The following is a 19,051-nucleotide window of genomic DNA, read 5'->3' as shown; positions in this document are numbered from 1 at the left end:
CCAAAAGCAATTTCGAACTTACTAATATCTAAACTATGTGTATTCTGAAAAGGTTATGTTATGTTAGATTTATATGTTTTATAAAGAATACAGTCTATTTCTGAATACACTAAATAAATTGGTCTATGAAATGAGAAATTGAATAAAATATATTAATATTACAGCACACAACACTAGCTTGCTGTCTCTGTCGTCAAAACAAGTTCTAATTTTGATTGGTCAAACCAGTATTCGCTCATCAACTGTAAATGCAATTGGCTGTATTTTTGCCATGGTCGCACCTTCAATGTTAGCGAAACATAGCGTAACGCGGCGGTACACTGGAGAGGAGACCATAAGCCGTTCTATTTTAATGGAGGAGATGCTTTAGTTTCCTGAATAAACTGCTTTTGTTAGGAAACAGCTAATTACTAAGTTAATTAACCGCATTTTTGCTTATCTTCAATGTAATCAATCCTTTTTGAGTGAGCTGTGTGTGAATTTTACTATGACAAAATTGCTGTTTTATAAGAGAAGTCACGGGTAAATTTGCGATAGCTATATGTCAGTTTACGACTCTCCCCTCTTATTTGCATGGTATCCGTAAACGGTGATTTACTGTCGTAACACGTTAGTTGATCGTTACGTTCTCTGCTATGTTAGGGCTGCGGAAGTAAATACATCAGTATAAAAGATCTCTGTTTTAGCTCGCAAGGTCTTGTGACGTCATTCACAGGAAGCTGTAAAGTACTGCTTTCAACGGGATTAATCTGAGTTGATAGCTTTGCTTCATATTTCACATAAAAAATCTCCGTTGACAGAACAGATATTCATTCCATACTGATATTTTCGATTTTACGATCAGAAAGTATCCGTTTCCTTTGAGTTTTTTCATCGTCTCAGTTATCACAATGCCGCGAGGAGGTGAGTATCGTGCGGCTGGCGCGTGCTAATCAACATTTACAAGTATCCCGCCAGATTCACCAGATAAATAAACCACTTTCATAGTTTAATAGGACATATAGATTGACGTGATTTCCAGGCACTCAATGATATCTTTTAGTAGCCACAGTGTATGTTTAATATATACATTGTTTTTGAAGCGTGGAAGCTAGTGCGAGCTCGCGCTGAACTTGACCAGTGCCGCCACATGTGACTGTCGTGTAATTTCACAGATTTTACTGTAGACTCTTACTGTTCAGTTATGTAATCATTAGGTTAAAAGTCTTCGCCGACTTTAACAATATTTCTAAAGTTTATTGTGTGTGTTCATTTTACCTTGTCCACCACATCTCAGGCAAAAAGAGCCATAAGGGCCGCGGAAAGCAGTTCAGCAATCCCGAAGAAATTGACAGACAGATGAAAGCTCAGAGGGAACTGGTGAGTGTACTGGTGTTCAACTTCTGACATTTACCTAATGCAGGGGTGGGGAACTTTTTTCCATTAAGGGCCATTTGAGTATTTACGAAATTATTCGCTGGACATATTATACTGTCTATTATACAATATTTTGTGTTGTTTAGAGGCGGGCCGTGCGTTAAAAGTCTAGGCCTTCAGTGTGATTCATACCACTAAGAAAACTACAATGAATAAGACGCCCTATGTTTTGGGCATCATACAATATGTCGCAGCTAACTAATAATATAAATTTACATTTTAAAAACACGACCAAACGAAAGCTAGAACTTGAAATGAAACCTAATGCTCAAGCAAGCCTAATTTTAACAGCAGCATGACTGTTTGTGAGTTGAACGTCTCCAGAATAGACATACAAAAATCATACTTTTTCATATGAATCTACCAAGGAGGTCTATAATACCTGGAATTCTAATAATATTTGTGATTTAAATGTTGCTTGCAATACAGTTTGTTTTGTAAGGGTACACGGTTATTCTGCGTTCCATTCAAGTTGGATGTGGGATATTCCTACTTGATATCTCCGACCATAAACGCGTTCCATTCAGTGTTGCCAACTATTTTCAATGGAAAGTAGCTAAAGCCTGCTCGAAAAGTAGCTAAATGTCACCAGATGACGTCATGCGTCATTAGCATATTAACTCTTTCCCCGCCAAACACGGAATTTTCGTGTTTTAGGTGTTATACGGTAAGGAAGACCCCTGCGCATGTTTTGAAAGAGTACGCAACTCTTTGATCAAAGAAACAGACTGCAATCGTCTCAAACATGAAGAAGTGGAGTATTGAGAAGCTCAAAATATCAGACATAAACATGCCTTTTTCTCAGCTTTTTGTCTGAAATGTTGTTTTTTGACAAAACCTACCTCTGTTCAAGTCGCAATAAAAAAAGAACAAATGAAGATAAAATAAAATTGTTTTTTTTTGCCTAAAAGCAGAGGCCCAGATCTTTATTTTGATATATAGCATCTTCATATATTCATGGAAGAAAATATTCTGCGGGCCATTAAAGTTTAGTGAAAATCGTCAAAAACCCTGGCGGTGGCTGGCAACTTTTTTTTTAAAAACGTTGGCGGGGAAAGAGTTAATGACGTCATCGCGTCGTATTTGCATTCTGCCTAATTTGTCAGTACTGTAGCCTACTTCAGTTTATAATAACGGTTATCTCCCCTAAACCGTGCTCATACTGTTTTTATATAAGTATAAAGCCGAATGTCCAGTAAAACGGTTCTCAATTACATATTTTCTGTTAGACAACGGAACGGAACGGAACTTAGCTAACGTTACATGTTTATGAGTTTGAAGAAGGTTTATTGTTGTGTTTGGATAAGTAAAATGTATAGAGTCTGTAAATATACGATCTGAAGTCGGAGAGTTCAGAAACCGAACCGGAATGAACTAAAACTCTGATTAGTAGTGAATATAAGCGCATGCCAAGAAAAAACGGTAAAATTAAATGTTTTTAAACAAAGGAGAAGGCAGCTGCTATGTGATCACTGATTGGTTCCTGCTAACACAGCGTGCACATGCGCAGCTCATTCATGTCTATGTCTGCTGGCGTGCAGTCAACGGAAAGTGCTGCTCCTCTCAGCCGCTCACTGAACAGAGCAGACGCAGCGGGGAAGTAAGACCTCACGCTTGCAGTACTGGCGATATTTGGAATTTGGAAAGTTGCTAAGGTTTGTCCAAAAAGTCGCTAGATTTGTCGCTAGTCGCTTTTTTGAAAAAATATCCCTAAAGGGGTCTGAAAAGTCGCTAAAGTTGGCAACAATGGTTCCATTCCCTGATATTCTGAACTGCAACACTCCCGTTAGCTTAGCAGGGGTTTGACTCTCATTAGAGATGTCTCCTAGCAACCCAACTGTTAAATAATGCTGCAGTGCTAGCATTTGTGCTTCAGGTGTACAATTATCAAAAGAAATTATAATGTTTTATACACATGTTTCTGCAGGCGTTTGTCAAACAAGTTTTAATATCATGTAATGTGGAAACAAACTCATTTATCGATATTACTTAATAAAGTGAATGTTTATCAATTACTTTGTATTTCTCCCTGAGTGTCTACACGTGTGACATCATGCCCCTGCATCTTGGCAAAATCCGAGTGGAGAATTTCTGCACAAGCCTACAAGTTGTACAAATCCTGACTTAAAGATGCATTTAATTGCACTTTTCCTAGGAGGAAGTTGTAAAATCCAACTTTCAGGGTTGAATGGAACGCAGCACTACTTTTCAAAACTTGATCCGACACTGAAGGCTCAAGCAGCCTTATTTACACTTAGTAACCTCCTGATGTTGCTATAACAATGCAAAAAGCACTTAACCAATATGCTTGAAGTGAAAATCAGTCCTCCTTTCCTGATTAATACATTAAGCAATCACACAGTCATCCAGAACATCTCAGGTTTGTAAATCCATAAGGGTCTCTTTCTCAATGGCCATAGTGCCTAATTTTATACCTCTGAAGTTTTGGTAAAATGGGGAGATTGAGACAATTCATTGAAATTAGTCATTTTACTGTAATTTTAATTAACAAATAAAAGCAATCAGAAGAGGAGGAATTGCAATCAAAAGGGAGCAGTTGCCCTTCTGTTAGGACCGTAATATAGGTCCTGATGTTGTGCCTATCGCAGGTTGCCACCGGTTCCGACCTGAAAGTGGATCGTTGTGGACCTGTTCAAGCTGGCAACCTGCACCAAGTAGAGGGGGAAACTTTCGGTCTCCGTATAAGGACCACAAATCGATGTGTATATGCGGTGTGCACAGCTATTAAAGAAAATAAAAAAATGATGCAGTCTAATATCAGGGTTTACTTCTGATGCATTCCTGATATTAAATATTTTGAACAATCATCTAATCAAAAGCATCGCCATCACAACTGCATTATGTCCCGCATATTTGTCCAGCAACTTTTAACGACCAACTGAACTTGATTATCATCTAAAATGTATTTTAGCTTCATAATGCTAATTTACATTTTTTGAAGCATTAAATGCAATCAGAGGTAAACATGGTTCGATTTAAAGTAGTTAAACATTTTAAAATGTTCAATCTCGTTTTCTGAAAGTGATCTCAACATTGGCCAAATAGTTCTGATAGTTTTAAAGTCTTGCATTCTGAGAACGTCATTTGACTTTTTTCATCTACAGAACAGTACAGCTAATTTAAGTTAGAGAAAACAAAAGTTATGTATAGGTCTAAAATATATATTTGTAATAATTTAATGCTTTTTTTTTTCGTTTGGTAATTAATTTTATTTAATACAGGGAATTTTGCCGGCTTTTTTTTTTCAAAAGTAAAACTAAACAATGATTTAATAGAATTGGTCTGTAAGTGTTAAAAAAAAAGTACTGTTGCTTTTCACCTAGTATTGTGTATTTATATTTATTCAAAACATCATTGTGTATATACAACATATCAACATGATATGTTGTATGGCCTAATTCCGTGACTGCCGTCTATTATTTTGAATGGTGTGGAAAAGAATCTTTAGTAAATAAACGGATGGATACTGCGATTAAATTAATCGCAAACAGTGGCCATTCAATTGTTCAATGTTCACGATATATTTGTGCTGGCATTCCTGGAAGTGTCAAGTTTGCAGATCGGCTCTATATGCTGTAAAGATCAATCCATTATCACGTACAATAAATTGTCTTTCAATACTGTTGTCATGATTAACACTAATTAAACTCTGTCATGTGACAATACATTTTTGCGTTAATGCCAATTTTATCAACAAATGTGTTTCCAAACCATTGATGTATCGACGTAGTTTATGCACTGTCGACATTTGTGACATTTTAGCGATAATGAGCGTTTCCATCAGCTTTATTTTGATGTGCTAAAAAAAAAAAATTCAGGTTAATTGAATCAAGGACATTTTTTGCTTTTCAAATGATTTCTCAAATGGACTCGCAGGCCAGGTAAAATGGTCTTATGGGACTTATACGGCCCTGAGGCCTGACGTTCCCCACCCCTGACCTAATGCAAGGTGCCTTCAGTAAGGGGGTTTCAAACCTTTGATGCCAAGGTCAATTATCACAAACAACTTGGGTAAAAACTATTTTTTGTGTGATATTGTAAACATGATTTAAATAATACACTTTTACATTTGTTATTGTACCAAAGACAAAATAAATTATTAAAATATTATCTGTTGGGATGCACCAATGTATTGGCCAATTATTGACCAATGTAAAAACATTGGCTATAACCATTGGTTTAAACAACCAATATCAACCATTTTTATTTATTTATTGCATGTGATTGCATGAGCATGAAAACACTGATATGAAAAATATAAAGTTCATTTATAATTAATTACGTAAATGTTTTGCATAGGGCTGGGACCGATTCATCGACGCCATTGATTACAGAAATACGTAGATTTGCATAACATGCGTCGATGCGTCGCATTGAAATAATTAAAATGGTAGCACCCGGTTTAAGCATGGATTCCCTGAAGAACAAACTGCTGCTAAAAAAAAAACTTTTAGCCGGAGACCCAACGATGCGGTGCTGTGTAAGATATGCACATTGGAAATGGCTTATCACAGCCGTACAACCGGCATGAACGAACACGAAAGCATCCCGGAGTGCTTGTTAAGATGGCAGCACCGTAAGTCCTGTTTACATTTTGTCCCCACCCACCCAAACATGATATAGTATTACAACACGTGTTTCTGTTAGTAGTAGTCACTTAAAATACATTTTTTAAATATTTCCTCATCGCCCCCGTTTTAAAAGTAATTTCTCCACCGCTGCTAACGTAACTTTACACCATGCGTCATCTAATTTTGTTATTTGGCCGTTTTATATTTTCGGTTTACTTTAACGGCCATGTATGAGTGAGAAAATGGCATAAACTTTGTGACTGTTACAGTCTGTAAATAGTTTCAATTAATATTCCTTGCCCCACTGAGATTTAATTCAGTTTGCAATAGTTTTATTTATTCCTGTTAGAAAAAGTTAACTGTTGCTCGAATTGCACTAATGTTACTGTAAGATGAGGGGGAGGGAGAGAGGAGGAGAGGGAAAGGAGGGGGAGAGAGATTGTGTGTATGTGGTAAATTGTCTGTGTGTGTTACTGAGAGTTGATTAAGAATGCACAAGTTTTAGTTATTCCTGTTAGAAAAACATTTGTGTTAAAATACAAAATAATTTAAAAATAATTTTATGTTGAACTGCTAAACTCGAGGTTTCACAATGTTTTGATATTCCCCCTGAAAGTGACTTGAATTTTACATTTTTAATTTATTTTGTTGTTGGATTGCTAAATGTAGATTGCCCTTTCCTTTTACTGGAATTGAAAAAGTTCTTACTTAAAATCACTCCAAAATTAAATTAAAGTAATCTACATTTAGCAATCCAACAACAAAATAAATGAAACAAATGTAAAATTCAAGTCCCTTTCAGGGGGAATATCAAAACATTGTGCAACCTCGAGTTTAGCAGTCCAACATATAATCTCTCCAAAATAAAATTAGTGTTGGACTGTAAAACGGAGATTACAAATTAAGACTTTTGTTGCAGAATAATGCCCTGCAGTGCACACTTTTCTTGTATATTTGTTTAAGAGAAGATAATTTATTAAAATATTGAAATATTAATGAGACGTTTGTTTATTTTGGGTTAATTAATTGTTATATTAATCAAGAAATAATAATACAAAATCTTTAGAAAAATTAGTCGTTAGATTAATCGACTAATCAGAAAAAATAATCGTTAGATTAATCGTTAGGTGGAGCCCTAGTTTTTGCATTGTATTGACTTTTTAAACAATTCTCTGTGCAATGTAAATAAATGCATACCAAAATAAATGACATCTGAAAAAATAAAGTGTCAAAAATAATAATTCATAATCTGAATTTGCAATGTTATATCATATGTAAAATGTGTATTCTTTAGAACTGCAAAAACATTTTTCCTCACATGATTCGTCATGGTACTCTTTATCTTGCACTTATTTTTCATTACTCTGTTAAATTGTCTTGTCATGTGTTCAACACTGTAAATTCTAATGTAATCTCAAATTATAAAAAATAGTTTACACAACTTAATCTTAAATTTGACTATTGCTAGTTTTAATTTAGTTACCATTACACTCTCAATCCTTAAGTTGACAATAATAAAAACATTTAAGTGGTTCTAATTAAACAATATTTGAAATGTCACAATTTGGAATTATAACTCAAATGCTTAAGTTCTTTAAACTTTGACTTAAGAGTACTACAATTCAGAATTACCAAGCACAAGTGTGAAATGCCCATAAACCCTTGCGCTTTAATATGTTTGTTTGGTTAAAAACAAGGGAACTTGTGTAGTAAAAATAATATATAATTTTTACTATTTAGTTTTAATTCTTATGACTGTAGTTGTTGTTTTGTTGTAGCTGCGTTGATAATTGAGATTTTAAGTCACCATCAGGGTGATTAGTGTTACCTCTGGTGAACTTTGGGTCTGTTAAATTTAACCCATTCTTCTTCACTCAATTGTACTTTACAAAAGTGCAGATTTAAGTGCACCAAGAAGTACTGAGTAGAGTCCAGTGTGCCATATGGCTTACTTAGTCTAGTCATAATTTCCCTTATAATGTATAACCCAATTTAATAATTAAATCAAAACAATGATACTTTAATTTTAGATGAGTTAAGCTTCCTTGTATCGTAATTTAAAAAATGAAGTTCAGTTTACTTGAGCCAAATATGTATGTTTACATAGAAAAAGCATGCGAACCGATTGCCTTGAAAAATGTAAGTAAGGTCAACTAATTAGATTTTACAGTGCAGGTTCAATTCAAATTGTATTGTTGGATCAATAAAACAGCTTTTGTACCTCTTTGTACATTTTAAAGTATAATTCCTAAGCAAATCAAGTGATCTGTTGACAAAATAAGATGAGCAGATAGCAAAATATCAGAATCTGTGTAATTTGTTAAAATCAGTATGGTCTGTGTATATCGGTGCATCTCTTTTTTTTTTTTTTTTTTTTTTTTTCTACCTAATAATTGAGTATTATTAAATATATATACCTTAAGAGAAACATATTGATTAAACTGAAATGGCAATAGTCAAATTTGTAAAAAATTAAATGATAATAATATATATATATATATATATATATATATATATATTTATATTTGTTTTTCCTCTCCTTTTATGCATGTATGAACACTATTTCTGTCTTCAAAATTTTCCGCAGAGTACTAGCAACAGAACAACTAGTACCCCCTCATGGCCTACTGGGTGTCCCCAGAATCCAGTTTGAAAACTCCTTACCTTAGGCGGTTTAGGTTATTTTGCATAATGAAAAGTTCTTTTCTGAAGTGTGACTCTTTTCTTTTGTCTGGGTTGTAGGAGGCAAACGATGGGGTTGAACGTGAAAGTGCATCTGGATCTGAAGAGGAGAGCAGCAGTGACGATGAAGTATGAGGTTCTAATTAAATTTTGATTACAGCAAAATAAATGTTCTAATAACTGTTTTAATATGATGGTGCAGGTTCTACTAGGGGTGAGAGGATTAAATAACATGCTATTTCAAACTCACTATTTTGATGAGTTAATTTTCTTCTCTTAAAGCAGCCAAAAAGGAAAGGTGTGGAGGGATTAATTGAAATTGAGAATCCTAATCGGGTCTCCCAGAAGAGCAAGAAGGTCACTGAAGTTGATGTCAGTGCACCCAAAGAGCTCTCACGTCGGGAAAGGTATGTGGGGTTGCATAAAAACCTCAGATTATTAATGTGAAGTCATATAAATTTGAAGATAATTTTAGATTATGTCATTGATTTTGTGTCTTTGTAGGGAAGAGATTGAAAAGCAGAAAGCTAAGGAGCGCTACATGAAGTTGCATCTGGAGGGGAAGACTGATCAAGCTAGGGCTGATCTTGCCAGACTGGCCATTATCAAAAAGCAGAGAGAGGACGCTGCAAAAAAAAGAGATGAGCTAAAAAAAGGTAACCTATTTTAAAAAATAAAATGGTTTTGCTTTTACAACATTTTTACACTGAAAAAGATTGACGCATCACTGTAGCTTTAGGCTGTCTACATTAAAGTGTCAAAGCTGCACATGTCAATGTTCACTAGTAATCACAAACATGGACCAATCAAGCTTACGCTAGACTTTAGTAACGGTAAAATGGACAACAAATTTTTAGGGGTGTAACGATTCATCTCACGGTTTGTTTCTCGATTCTTTAAGCTTGAATCAAGAAAAGTTTAGATTAAAGTAATCATAATAAAAAAAACTTTTAAAGACACATTCAAAACTGTTCCTTTCCTTTAAAATGTAGCTTAAAGTGCTATTCTTAAAAGTGTCAAATGATCAATCAGATGTACCAGGACTAAAAGTTAGCCCAGAACAGGTCAATGGTGAGACCAAATGGAGATATTACCTAATTATTAATTATGATTAATGTTTTTTTTTATGCACATTTTCGGATATTGCATAAAAACTGCTGAATAAAAACACCAATATGTGAAAAAAATCTCAAATGCACATAAAAGATCTGCACACTCACTTGAGGTGGATAACATTTTTGATAAGAAATGCACATAAAATATGATGGAAATGCATTTACCGAATAAACTCCTATTTAATTTATTAGGAATACAAGATGTGCATCAGAGTCATGCGATTGAATAACTAACCAGCAGAACAATCATCGCATCTGAAATGTTGCACTTGTCATCCTGAAATAACGGTGTCTAGAAAATCCAAAGCCTGCATAGAGTTTGCAGAGCAAATAAGTCAAATACAAATGTGAAATATGCTGAAGTGTGGCTTATTGACACATTTGAGCCCACCCAAACGTGAGTCTTGCCCACCCAATCAAACTTTTGGCAAACAGCATTAAATAAAACATTTTACGATTTGTGCGTTGGTTAAAAGCAATTTGCAGGGGGTGCTATGTGTTGCATACATTGAGTGTGGGCTGTACTGCCCCAACTATTCACAGTTGTCATTGCCTGAAAGCAATGATACAATCAAGCAGCAGCTGCTGCAAACCAGAGAGTCTGCAGGGTTCCCACAGCTCCTGGAAAACCTGGAATTTTGCATGGAACATTTGAAAAATATCAAAATGTCCTGGAAAATATGTCAGTAGAGTAAAACTCTTTGACTTTGTTTCTAGCAAGATTTCATGTACAAAAACATAGTAACCATCGGGACTCTGAATAGGATATTTGAATGTATAATTTTATCATTGTGAAACATGTCGATGTACTTATAAAAGTAAAGTGACAACAAAAAAAAAAACAGCTGTTGACCAGTGTGCTGTACATAATAAAATAAGTTATAACTCATCAAAAATACATGCATAAAATAAACAATCCACAGCAATACACCTCTAGGGCTTGAATGGAAAAACCCCATTCCAGAGTTTTGGAGCTGCTACTGAAAACGCTTTGTCCCCTCTGAATTTTTATTTGGTCCTTGGCACTACTAAAAGTCTCTGAAGATCTCCCTGAGCAATGTTCTGTCAAGAGGTCTGTGAGATCGGATGCACCAGACCATTGAGAGATTTAAAGATAGAACATTAATAGAACTTTAAATTCAGTTCTATAGTGTACCAGCAGCCAGTGTAGGGATATCAACATTGGTGAGAAATGTTCATACTTAACTCCAGTTAGGAGTCTTGCTGCTGTGTTTTGCACCATTTGGACACTAGAAAGGGAAACCTGACTAATAGCTGAGTAAAGTGAATTACAATAATCAAGCCGAGACGTGATAAAAGCATGGATAGTCCTCCAAGTTCTTAAAAGACAGGAAGATCTTCATCTTTGCCAGCAATCTTAGTTGGAAAAAGCTGGATAGCCAGGTCTTTAGATCAGATTTGTGATCATTAATTTGTTATTGGTTTTAGTGGAAGATCGATTTGAGTATCGTCCGCATAACAATGAAACAAAATGTAATATTTCTTAAAAACTGTGCCTAATGGGAGCATATAGAGTGAAAATAAAATGTGCCAGAATGGAGCCCTGTGGATTTCCATAAGTAAGGGGTGCTACACTAGATGATAATGCACCTATATTCACTGAAAATCTTCTGTTGTTAAGATAAGATTGGAACCACTTCAAAGCATTCCCTTGGATACCTACACAATGTTCTAAACGAAAGAGAACTGCGATCAATTGTGTCAAAAGCAGCACTTAGATCGAGGAGCACAAGCATTGAAAAATTACCACAGTCAACAGTTCATCATTTAACACAACCACTGCAGTCTCAGTAGAGTGGTGTCTTCTGAAGCTTGATTGAAACATTTCACAAATATCATTGTCTTCCAAGAAATTGTAAAGTTGCTGAAAAACTGCCTTCTCCAGTGTTTTTGAAATAAATGTCTGTTTAGAGACGGGTCTAAAATTGATGAACAAATTTAGACCAAACTTTTTTGTTTAAGCAGTTGCTGGACACAGGCATGTTTCAAATGATCCTAATTAAAGACTTTTGTTAAAATCTAAAAGGTTAGTGCCGATTGACTTAAAAACATCTTTAAAAAGCCTGGGAGGTATTACATCAAATGAAGAGCCAGTATGCTTCAGCTTTACAATTTCCTGTAGAAAAGATGTAAATTAATTAAAAACCACATAACACTTTGGCAGACCCGCCAGAACATAGGTGGAGGATGTGATGCTAAGTCTTATGACTCTTATTTTGTTATTAAAGAATTACAGAAAATTATTTCACGAAGCTGCTGAACATCAACAGTTAAGCCGCTTGCACCCTCTTGATTGATTACAGCAGCAGCCAATCATGTGCATGGCAATTGCAGTCCAACCGAGGCAGATCGTTTGATTGGTTGCGGCTACAGCCAATCGTGTGTTTAGCTACAGCAGCACGTTCGAAGCGGCACTCGTGAAACTTCTCATTTATAAACAAATAGTGACCTGGTACTTGTACCGACAGACTGAATGAGAGGGTTATGTTGTTCGTGTACTTAAGTATCGGCATGTGAGACTACCTTGTTCATCACTGAGAGAAAAGGGCAGAGGAGCTATTAATGTTTAAAAGTAACTGATGTTTATACATGTTGAGGGGCTTTCACCAATACATTGAAGTCTATGAAGTGATGCGTCAGCGCTACCTTGGCTCCAACTTCAAGTGTTTTTCACACGTTTTTGCCTCAAATAATGTCTTTTGAGAGCTACAATAAATATTTGAAAACTGTCCAAATTTATGAAGATATATTGAATGTCTCATAATTTATTTTATTACCTCATTTTTTAAAAAACTACATTTAATTTCATTTATAAAAAGACCTAAACAAACAAGTCCTAATATTTTCTGCAGTCAAAGTGCAGAAGTGTAAAGTGCAGTCTGTTTTCAGTATTTTTTGTGCATACCTCCCGCTTTTTTGTGTGGTAAGCTTAAATTTGCCCTTCCGTGACGTTTACTGCAATGATTGTCATGTGGCGGGCAAAGCGCCACTTGATGCTGGTGTTGAATGGAACGCTGCCGCCTCAACTCGAGTGAAATGCGCTTTACAATGACAAAAGGGCAGAAAATCAGAAAAGTCAAAGAGAAATAATCATCATATAATATATAATTACTTCTTTAAGCAGTTCCCATCTTTGTTAAAATTTTAGGTTTTTAATCTTGTTATTGATCTCCCCATCTTATATATTTCCTTCCACTCCATCCTCGTATTCTTCCTTTGATATTATTTCTCTCCACTTCATCCTTGTATTCATGTGTACTCTGATTTGTCCTTGTAATTTGCTTTAAGACTGGAAGTGTATTGCTGTATTTTATTTCTTAATAATGAAGGTAGTATACCAATAATAAGGTTGTCAGGACCTGCCTCAATCTTACTATTATGCACAATGTTAATCAGTTTATTTATTTCAAAAGGTTATATTTTTAATATGGGGAATAAATGTAAAATATAGGTGTAATGGGCCTCATGATCTTAATTATGCCACGTTATGCCAATTACAGACATGAAAATAAGTAATGATTTATTGGAAAGAACAGACACTATATATATATATATATATATATATATATTTTTTTAAGAAAAAAGCTTCCCATCTCAATGATTTGTAAACCACGATGAATAGTGCCATGATAAACCGTTACACCCCTACTCATTTTGTATCCATTATCACTAAGAGTACTTCATTTATTAAAAACATTTACATAATGTAGAATTATCATGTTAGTACTGCTGCATCTGTGTATGTTTAAATAACTAGACTGGAGACCAGAACAATCATGAGATGGTTTTGATGTAATGAGTTATTAAAACCAATGTGAATACAATAGACAGCTATTCATTATATTCTGTATAAAAAAAATAAATACAAATGGGGCATTTCAAGTGTAGACTGTGTCTATTTTTGATATTTGTGCTGCTCACATCCAGTGTAGAAATGATATAGTTTCCTATTTGATTCAATGTGTACATGTTATTAGGAATGTTTTATCATTTTAATATAAGACTGATTATAGCCATGCCAGTTAACTCTAGCTATTTATTAATTACACTAGTAATGGCTGCTTGATTGTGGACAAACCTTTTTCTAATCTTTTTCAGAAAAAGACGCAGAAGATACAAAGTCAAAACGCTAGCCCAACCACCATCCTGCAGGACCGGGCTTTTCTGGGGAGGGAGGGAAGGGACAATTTAGCTAGAGGAAACGGCTCAGGGGTATACATGTCATCCTTCCATTCCTCAAGGGTTGGAGGGGGATTTGGACATTTACACAAAGTGAAACTTGAGGAGTGTATGGTGTTGAAGCTTGTTGGCTTATTGTTTTTCAGCACTGCCAAGCTTCTCTCACTGTATTGCTCCTTTTGACACACTCACTGTGCTCAGACTCTAAAGCTGCTGGAGTTTACTCTTAATTTCTGCATTTCTGTTATGTTATCACCATTACGTTAGATTGGGATATTATGGAAGAGGGTATGGTTGCAGGTGTACTGACATGGATTGTTCTGTTCTGCAGCAGGAAATGAACTGTGTAGACCAGGTTATAGTGAGGAACAGTCAAACACTAACCAGAGATTTAGCATGTATAGAATGACATCAGACCTTGTTCTGACCTAAATTATGTTCACCTTTGTGGCTTCATTCTGTAGGTGCAAAACGATACCGCTGTTTTCATTCAGAGTTAATGGTAGGTTTTTGTTTTGTGTCTTGGTGTAATCAGGGCATATTAAGTTTTCTGTGACCTAATGCTGCAGATTACATCCTCATTTAAAATGTCAATGTTTTTAAGTATGTAAAAATGCATACTCCATGCAAGGCAATAGTATCAATTGATCCGGATTAAAGTAGCTGCATCAGCACACCCGTGTTGTTGCAGGTGATTTATGAATAACTGGAAAGTGTTCACCACGTAAACTACAATGCCCTGTTACTCAGGAGTTTTATATTTCTCTTGAAATTGGACCATCACTTTTTTGCCAACTGGTGTATTTTCATAGTGTTTTGAAATGTTTTATGCTTTAGCTCACTGCTGGGTCATGACTTGCCTTGACCGTTTAGGAAAGCAATATAACCTTGATGATGATGATGGTGCAACATTTTTTTCAGCTCTTAAACAATTATTTACAGTGTTTTAACATTTGCAAAGCATTCACCAATACTGAAATTAATATTTACATGGGGAAATTATAGGAAAACCGTGGAATTGCTTATTTGAAATTTTGTTGTATACAAATAAATGCATTGGTAAATGAAAAAAAAAAAAAAAGTCTCCGCTGTCACACTTGTATTGCTCCAAGCGGGCAAAGATAGTGTGCATATTGAAAATCATACACCTTTGGAATAGTGTTTCGGGTGATTGTCATGCTTAAAGGTGCACCACCTGCTCATCTTCAGTTGTCCAGTAGAGGGCTATATTTTCCCTCAATGTGGGTGTACATGGCAGCATCCATTTTCCCTGCAATCCTGACCAATTGCCCAGTCCATGCTGGAGAGAAAGGTGTGTGAATTCTTCAAAGTTGCATTTGGCCCCTTGATAGCTTCCCTGATCAAAATCTTCCTGGCACGGTCATCCAGTTTGGAGGGATGGCAGAATGGTACTCAAAGAGAAAGTTAAAGTATGTGCCTTTCCACAATTGTATCATGGAGCCCTTTTGAAAGGACCTTTCTAACCACGGTGAATTCTTGAATTCATTACCATGCACTAATAGGGAATGGAAGCCTCTTGGAACAGCGGGCTTTATTCTGAAATAATCAAAATCATTATAAATGTTGTCGGGTGTGGGCCATTTTGCTGGTATGTGATCTGAAAGGTGATTAGTTGCTCCCGTTTGTAATTGTATCCAATCCAGGTGTTGTACTAGGGCGGAGTCGAAATGGCATACTACAATACTACTACTATTTTTGGCATAGACGTATGTGGCTTTTTTTAACGTTATTTTCACATTGATGTTGAAGGTTAAAATTTGTAAATGTAGCTGAAAAATATTAGATGGAATTTAATTACATTTCCAGGGTGTAATGTGACAAATTAAAATGATATTTAACTTTCTAAAGGCAATGCATGTACTGATTTCGCGTCAAAGAAATAAGAAACTTTCAGCGGTGACCTTTAGATGGCAGTGTTTAACAATGATCACGGGAAAGTTTAGCGGTCGTTGAAAGGGCTGAAGCCAGCTATGCGTTTACACAGCAAAAGTTTATTTTCTAGCATTATGTACTACATGTATTTCTCCTACAGTTAACCATGGTAATTAGATTCTAACAATCACTGTCATCATAAGAAAATGCATTTAAATCTCAAAGATTATTAAATTGTAGGTGGATTATTTACACCTCATGGCACATTTATTGAGGCACTCCACTTTCAATTACAAGAGAAAGCGAGAGACTAATATGTATATGTATTTTTTATTTGTGCAATTTAGAATGATGTGGCACCTGTATGTTAATTTAACCTCCGCAGTAATCATTTATCATAGTCACGCAGCCTGTTTTATTCAGTTGTGTACTGGATGGAAAGTCAAATGTCCCTTCATGACCCGCATCATGACCCTATTAGTGTGTAAACGGGCAATGTTTTGAGAATAAAATATGTAAACTTGCCCGCTTGGCGACAAACATTAAAAGTTATATTTTTTTTATTTTTATTAAAACAGATCCCTGATGTAGAGATATGGTAAAAAAAATATATAAGCTCAGCCTTTATTCAGTTTTAAAATGTCTGATAGAAAACTCTACTTTTATAAAGCAATGCAAGCCTTTAGGCAATTGCAGAATAGTCACATACAGAAAATTGAGTACAACTATATCTGGGCTTAAAAGATACAAAAACCAAATCGATGCGGAACATTGTATATCAAACAGAATATAATGTGGCCCCCTATGCATTACTTAAAGCCCGCTGTGGCCCCTTTACCAAAAGAGTTGCACACCCTTGCTTTATACAAACAAGAACCAACCAAGGTACAAAGAACATGAGGGTATATATACACACACAGACTAACAAGGTAAATGAGACGCACCTCAGAAGCAATCATGAAAGGAACCAGGAACAGAGACACAATGAAGGAAAACACAACTTTGAAGTAAGAGTACTTGAGGGGAAACACAAGAATGAAGTGATAATATCATTGTCTTAACCACTGCTTCCCAAGCTTGCTAATTCTTTGTGAGATGACACACCTTATGAGATATAAAAAATATTTCCCCTTTCACCTCTCACATCCTGCTTTTTGCACACACAAACTCTAATTTTTAAATGCGTGTAATGGGCTAGACACCAGTTATGTTAAACTGCATTGAAGCAGCATTGTACAATAATTGACAAAGGTGTGTGAATATATTTCTAGAATATAGGTAACATTTTACAAGAAGTTTGTATATGTTAATGTTAGTAGATGCTATTTTTCCTAGCAGCAAAGGCTAGGATGTCAAATAATCATCTAGCAAATCTGTTTGATAGAAGTCTATTTGGAATACCTAAAATCAAAGACAAGGGTCCAACTGTAACTCTAATTCATATAATGAACTACTTTTGACCAGTAAGTCCTAACTACAGAACAGTTCCAAATGCAATGAATGTAGTCTCCCACTTCCACCTGACATTGAAGACATAATGAAGAATTGCTTGGGTCAAATTTACTTCTAAGCAGCGGTATAATGTGCATTCTATATACAATCCTGAGCTGAATAGCTCTGGCCCTGTTGCAAATAGAGATCTTATTCGCCTGACTCCAGACCTGCTCCCATCCTCCTCTGAGGTTTTGTGTGTTTGCCACTTCATATAAGCAAAGGGCGTTATAAAAGCAAGAGATCTGCTTTCTCAATGGGGGATTTAAGAGAATCTTTTCGATAGCCGACATGGAGGGGTCAGTTACAAGGGCAGTACTTTTAAAAATATAATCCCTGATTTGGATAAATCTGAAAAAGTTGGATCTGGGCATTTTATATTTTATAACCAAGATTTCAAAAGATAATAGAGGACCTTCATTAAACAAATCACTTAAGTCTACATAACCCAAGTGTACCTTTAAACCAGAATCTGAGAGGCTAGGCATAAACTCAGGATTATTGTAAATGGGGATCAGTAGGGAAGACATGCCAGCCTGGCTCCACTTTTTGGTGGAGCCAGTTCTGTAGCATAAGATCTAAAAATCTGTGCGGCAAAGCCGTCTGACCCCAGAGACTTGCCTGAAGGCAAGGCCTTAATTACCTTATCTAGCTCCTCCAAGGCTATCTCAGAATCAAGAGAATTTTTTTGCTCAGTCGTCAATTTAGGGAGCTCTAATGGTTTCACAATGTTTCTAATATCTTCATCAGTAGACGAAGATGTGGAACAATAAAGATCAAGATATAATTCTTTAAATGCATTATTAATATCAACGGTTGAGGTAAATGAGGGAACTGAGGGAATGGCAGAAAATTACTCTCTCTGCTTTATATATCTAACCAAAAGTTTCCCTGCTGTGTTTCCCAACTCAATGGTAACAATTGTGTTATCACATCGTGCCTTGATTACCTTGGAACTTCTAACAAATTGCAGATTTGGTAAAGGGCATGATAACTGAGGACTCTATATGAAGCCAAATAAATTTAGGATTCTAGGGGGAATCCCTCGGCATGACGTAGGCTACTCCCCTCCCTTCCTGGGGGGTTGTTGCCCTTCCGGGCGTCGGAGGAGTGGCTGAGGACCAGGCGACGGCCTGTCCGAGCCAGTTTTCTCTCTCTCTCCTCACTCTCTGTTGATCCGCCTTGCACTTTCCCACTCCCCTTTCCCTCCTCTCGTTTCTCCCAGGGCTCCTGAATGGTGGGGAAGACCTGCCGGTAGGCACGGCCAGAAGGGCAACACCCCTCCTCCATGACAGAGCATCCCTCCTCCTTCCCGGGTTTCGGCACCAATGTAACAGGTAAAGGTGGGCAAGGAGGAGGCGGGAACTGGCTGAACAATCAACGTAAGTTTTAATAACATAAATGAACTCAAATCAACTTAAACACAAACAAATAGACACACAAACAGTGGACACACAGTTCTCTCTCGAACTGGCACCTCCGGCTCGTCTGATTAGCCTGATTCAGGACCAGGCGTGTGTCCTCACAGCCTGGCCCCATCCTCCTCCTCGTCACAAACATCTTTTCCACAACCACGGGATACGTCTTCCAACATGGTTGTTTAAGAAATGAGAAGCTACACACTGCATCAGTTAGGGATGAAAGAATTGTTGCAAGCTGAAA

The 19,051-nt window shown here is 36.2% G+C and overlaps 1 protein-coding gene across 1 annotated transcript; it reads left to right on the top strand.

The window, feature by feature from the left end:
- The first annotated feature begins 702 nt into the window (after nt 1-702).
- pdap1a (pdgfa associated protein 1a) lies at nt 703-15,070 on the top strand. The gene is made up of 6 exons (XM_052102566.1): nt 703-903; nt 1,277-1,359; nt 8,751-8,819; nt 8,973-9,097; nt 9,195-9,346; nt 13,925-15,070. Exons 1-6 carry the CDS (start codon nt 891-893, stop codon nt 13,957-13,959), a joined length of 477 nt encoding a protein of 158 aa, XP_051958526.1. The 5' UTR covers nt 703-890; the 3' UTR covers nt 13,960-15,070.
- The last annotated feature ends 3,981 nt before the right edge of the window (nt 15,071-19,051 follow it).

This window comes from Xyrauchen texanus, chromosome 33 (assembly GCF_025860055.1).
Source record: "Xyrauchen texanus isolate HMW12.3.18 chromosome 33, RBS_HiC_50CHRs, whole genome shotgun sequence".
Lineage (NCBI taxonomy): Eukaryota > Metazoa > Chordata > Actinopteri > Cypriniformes > Catostomidae > Xyrauchen > Xyrauchen texanus.
The sequence above is the reverse complement of the archived record's forward strand: the minus strand, read 5'-3'. Positions and strand labels throughout refer to the sequence as shown.

Coding starts and splice junctions, on each gene's coding strand:
- pdap1a (XM_052102566.1), top strand. Junction 9,098..9,194: donor GAGCTCTCACGTCGGGAAAG/GTATGTGGGGTT, acceptor GTGTCTTTGTAG/GGAAGAGATTGAAAAGCAGA. Junction 9,347..13,924: donor AAGAGATGAGCTAAAAAAAG/GTAACCTATTTT, acceptor AATCTTTTTCAG/AAAAAGACGCAGAAGATACA.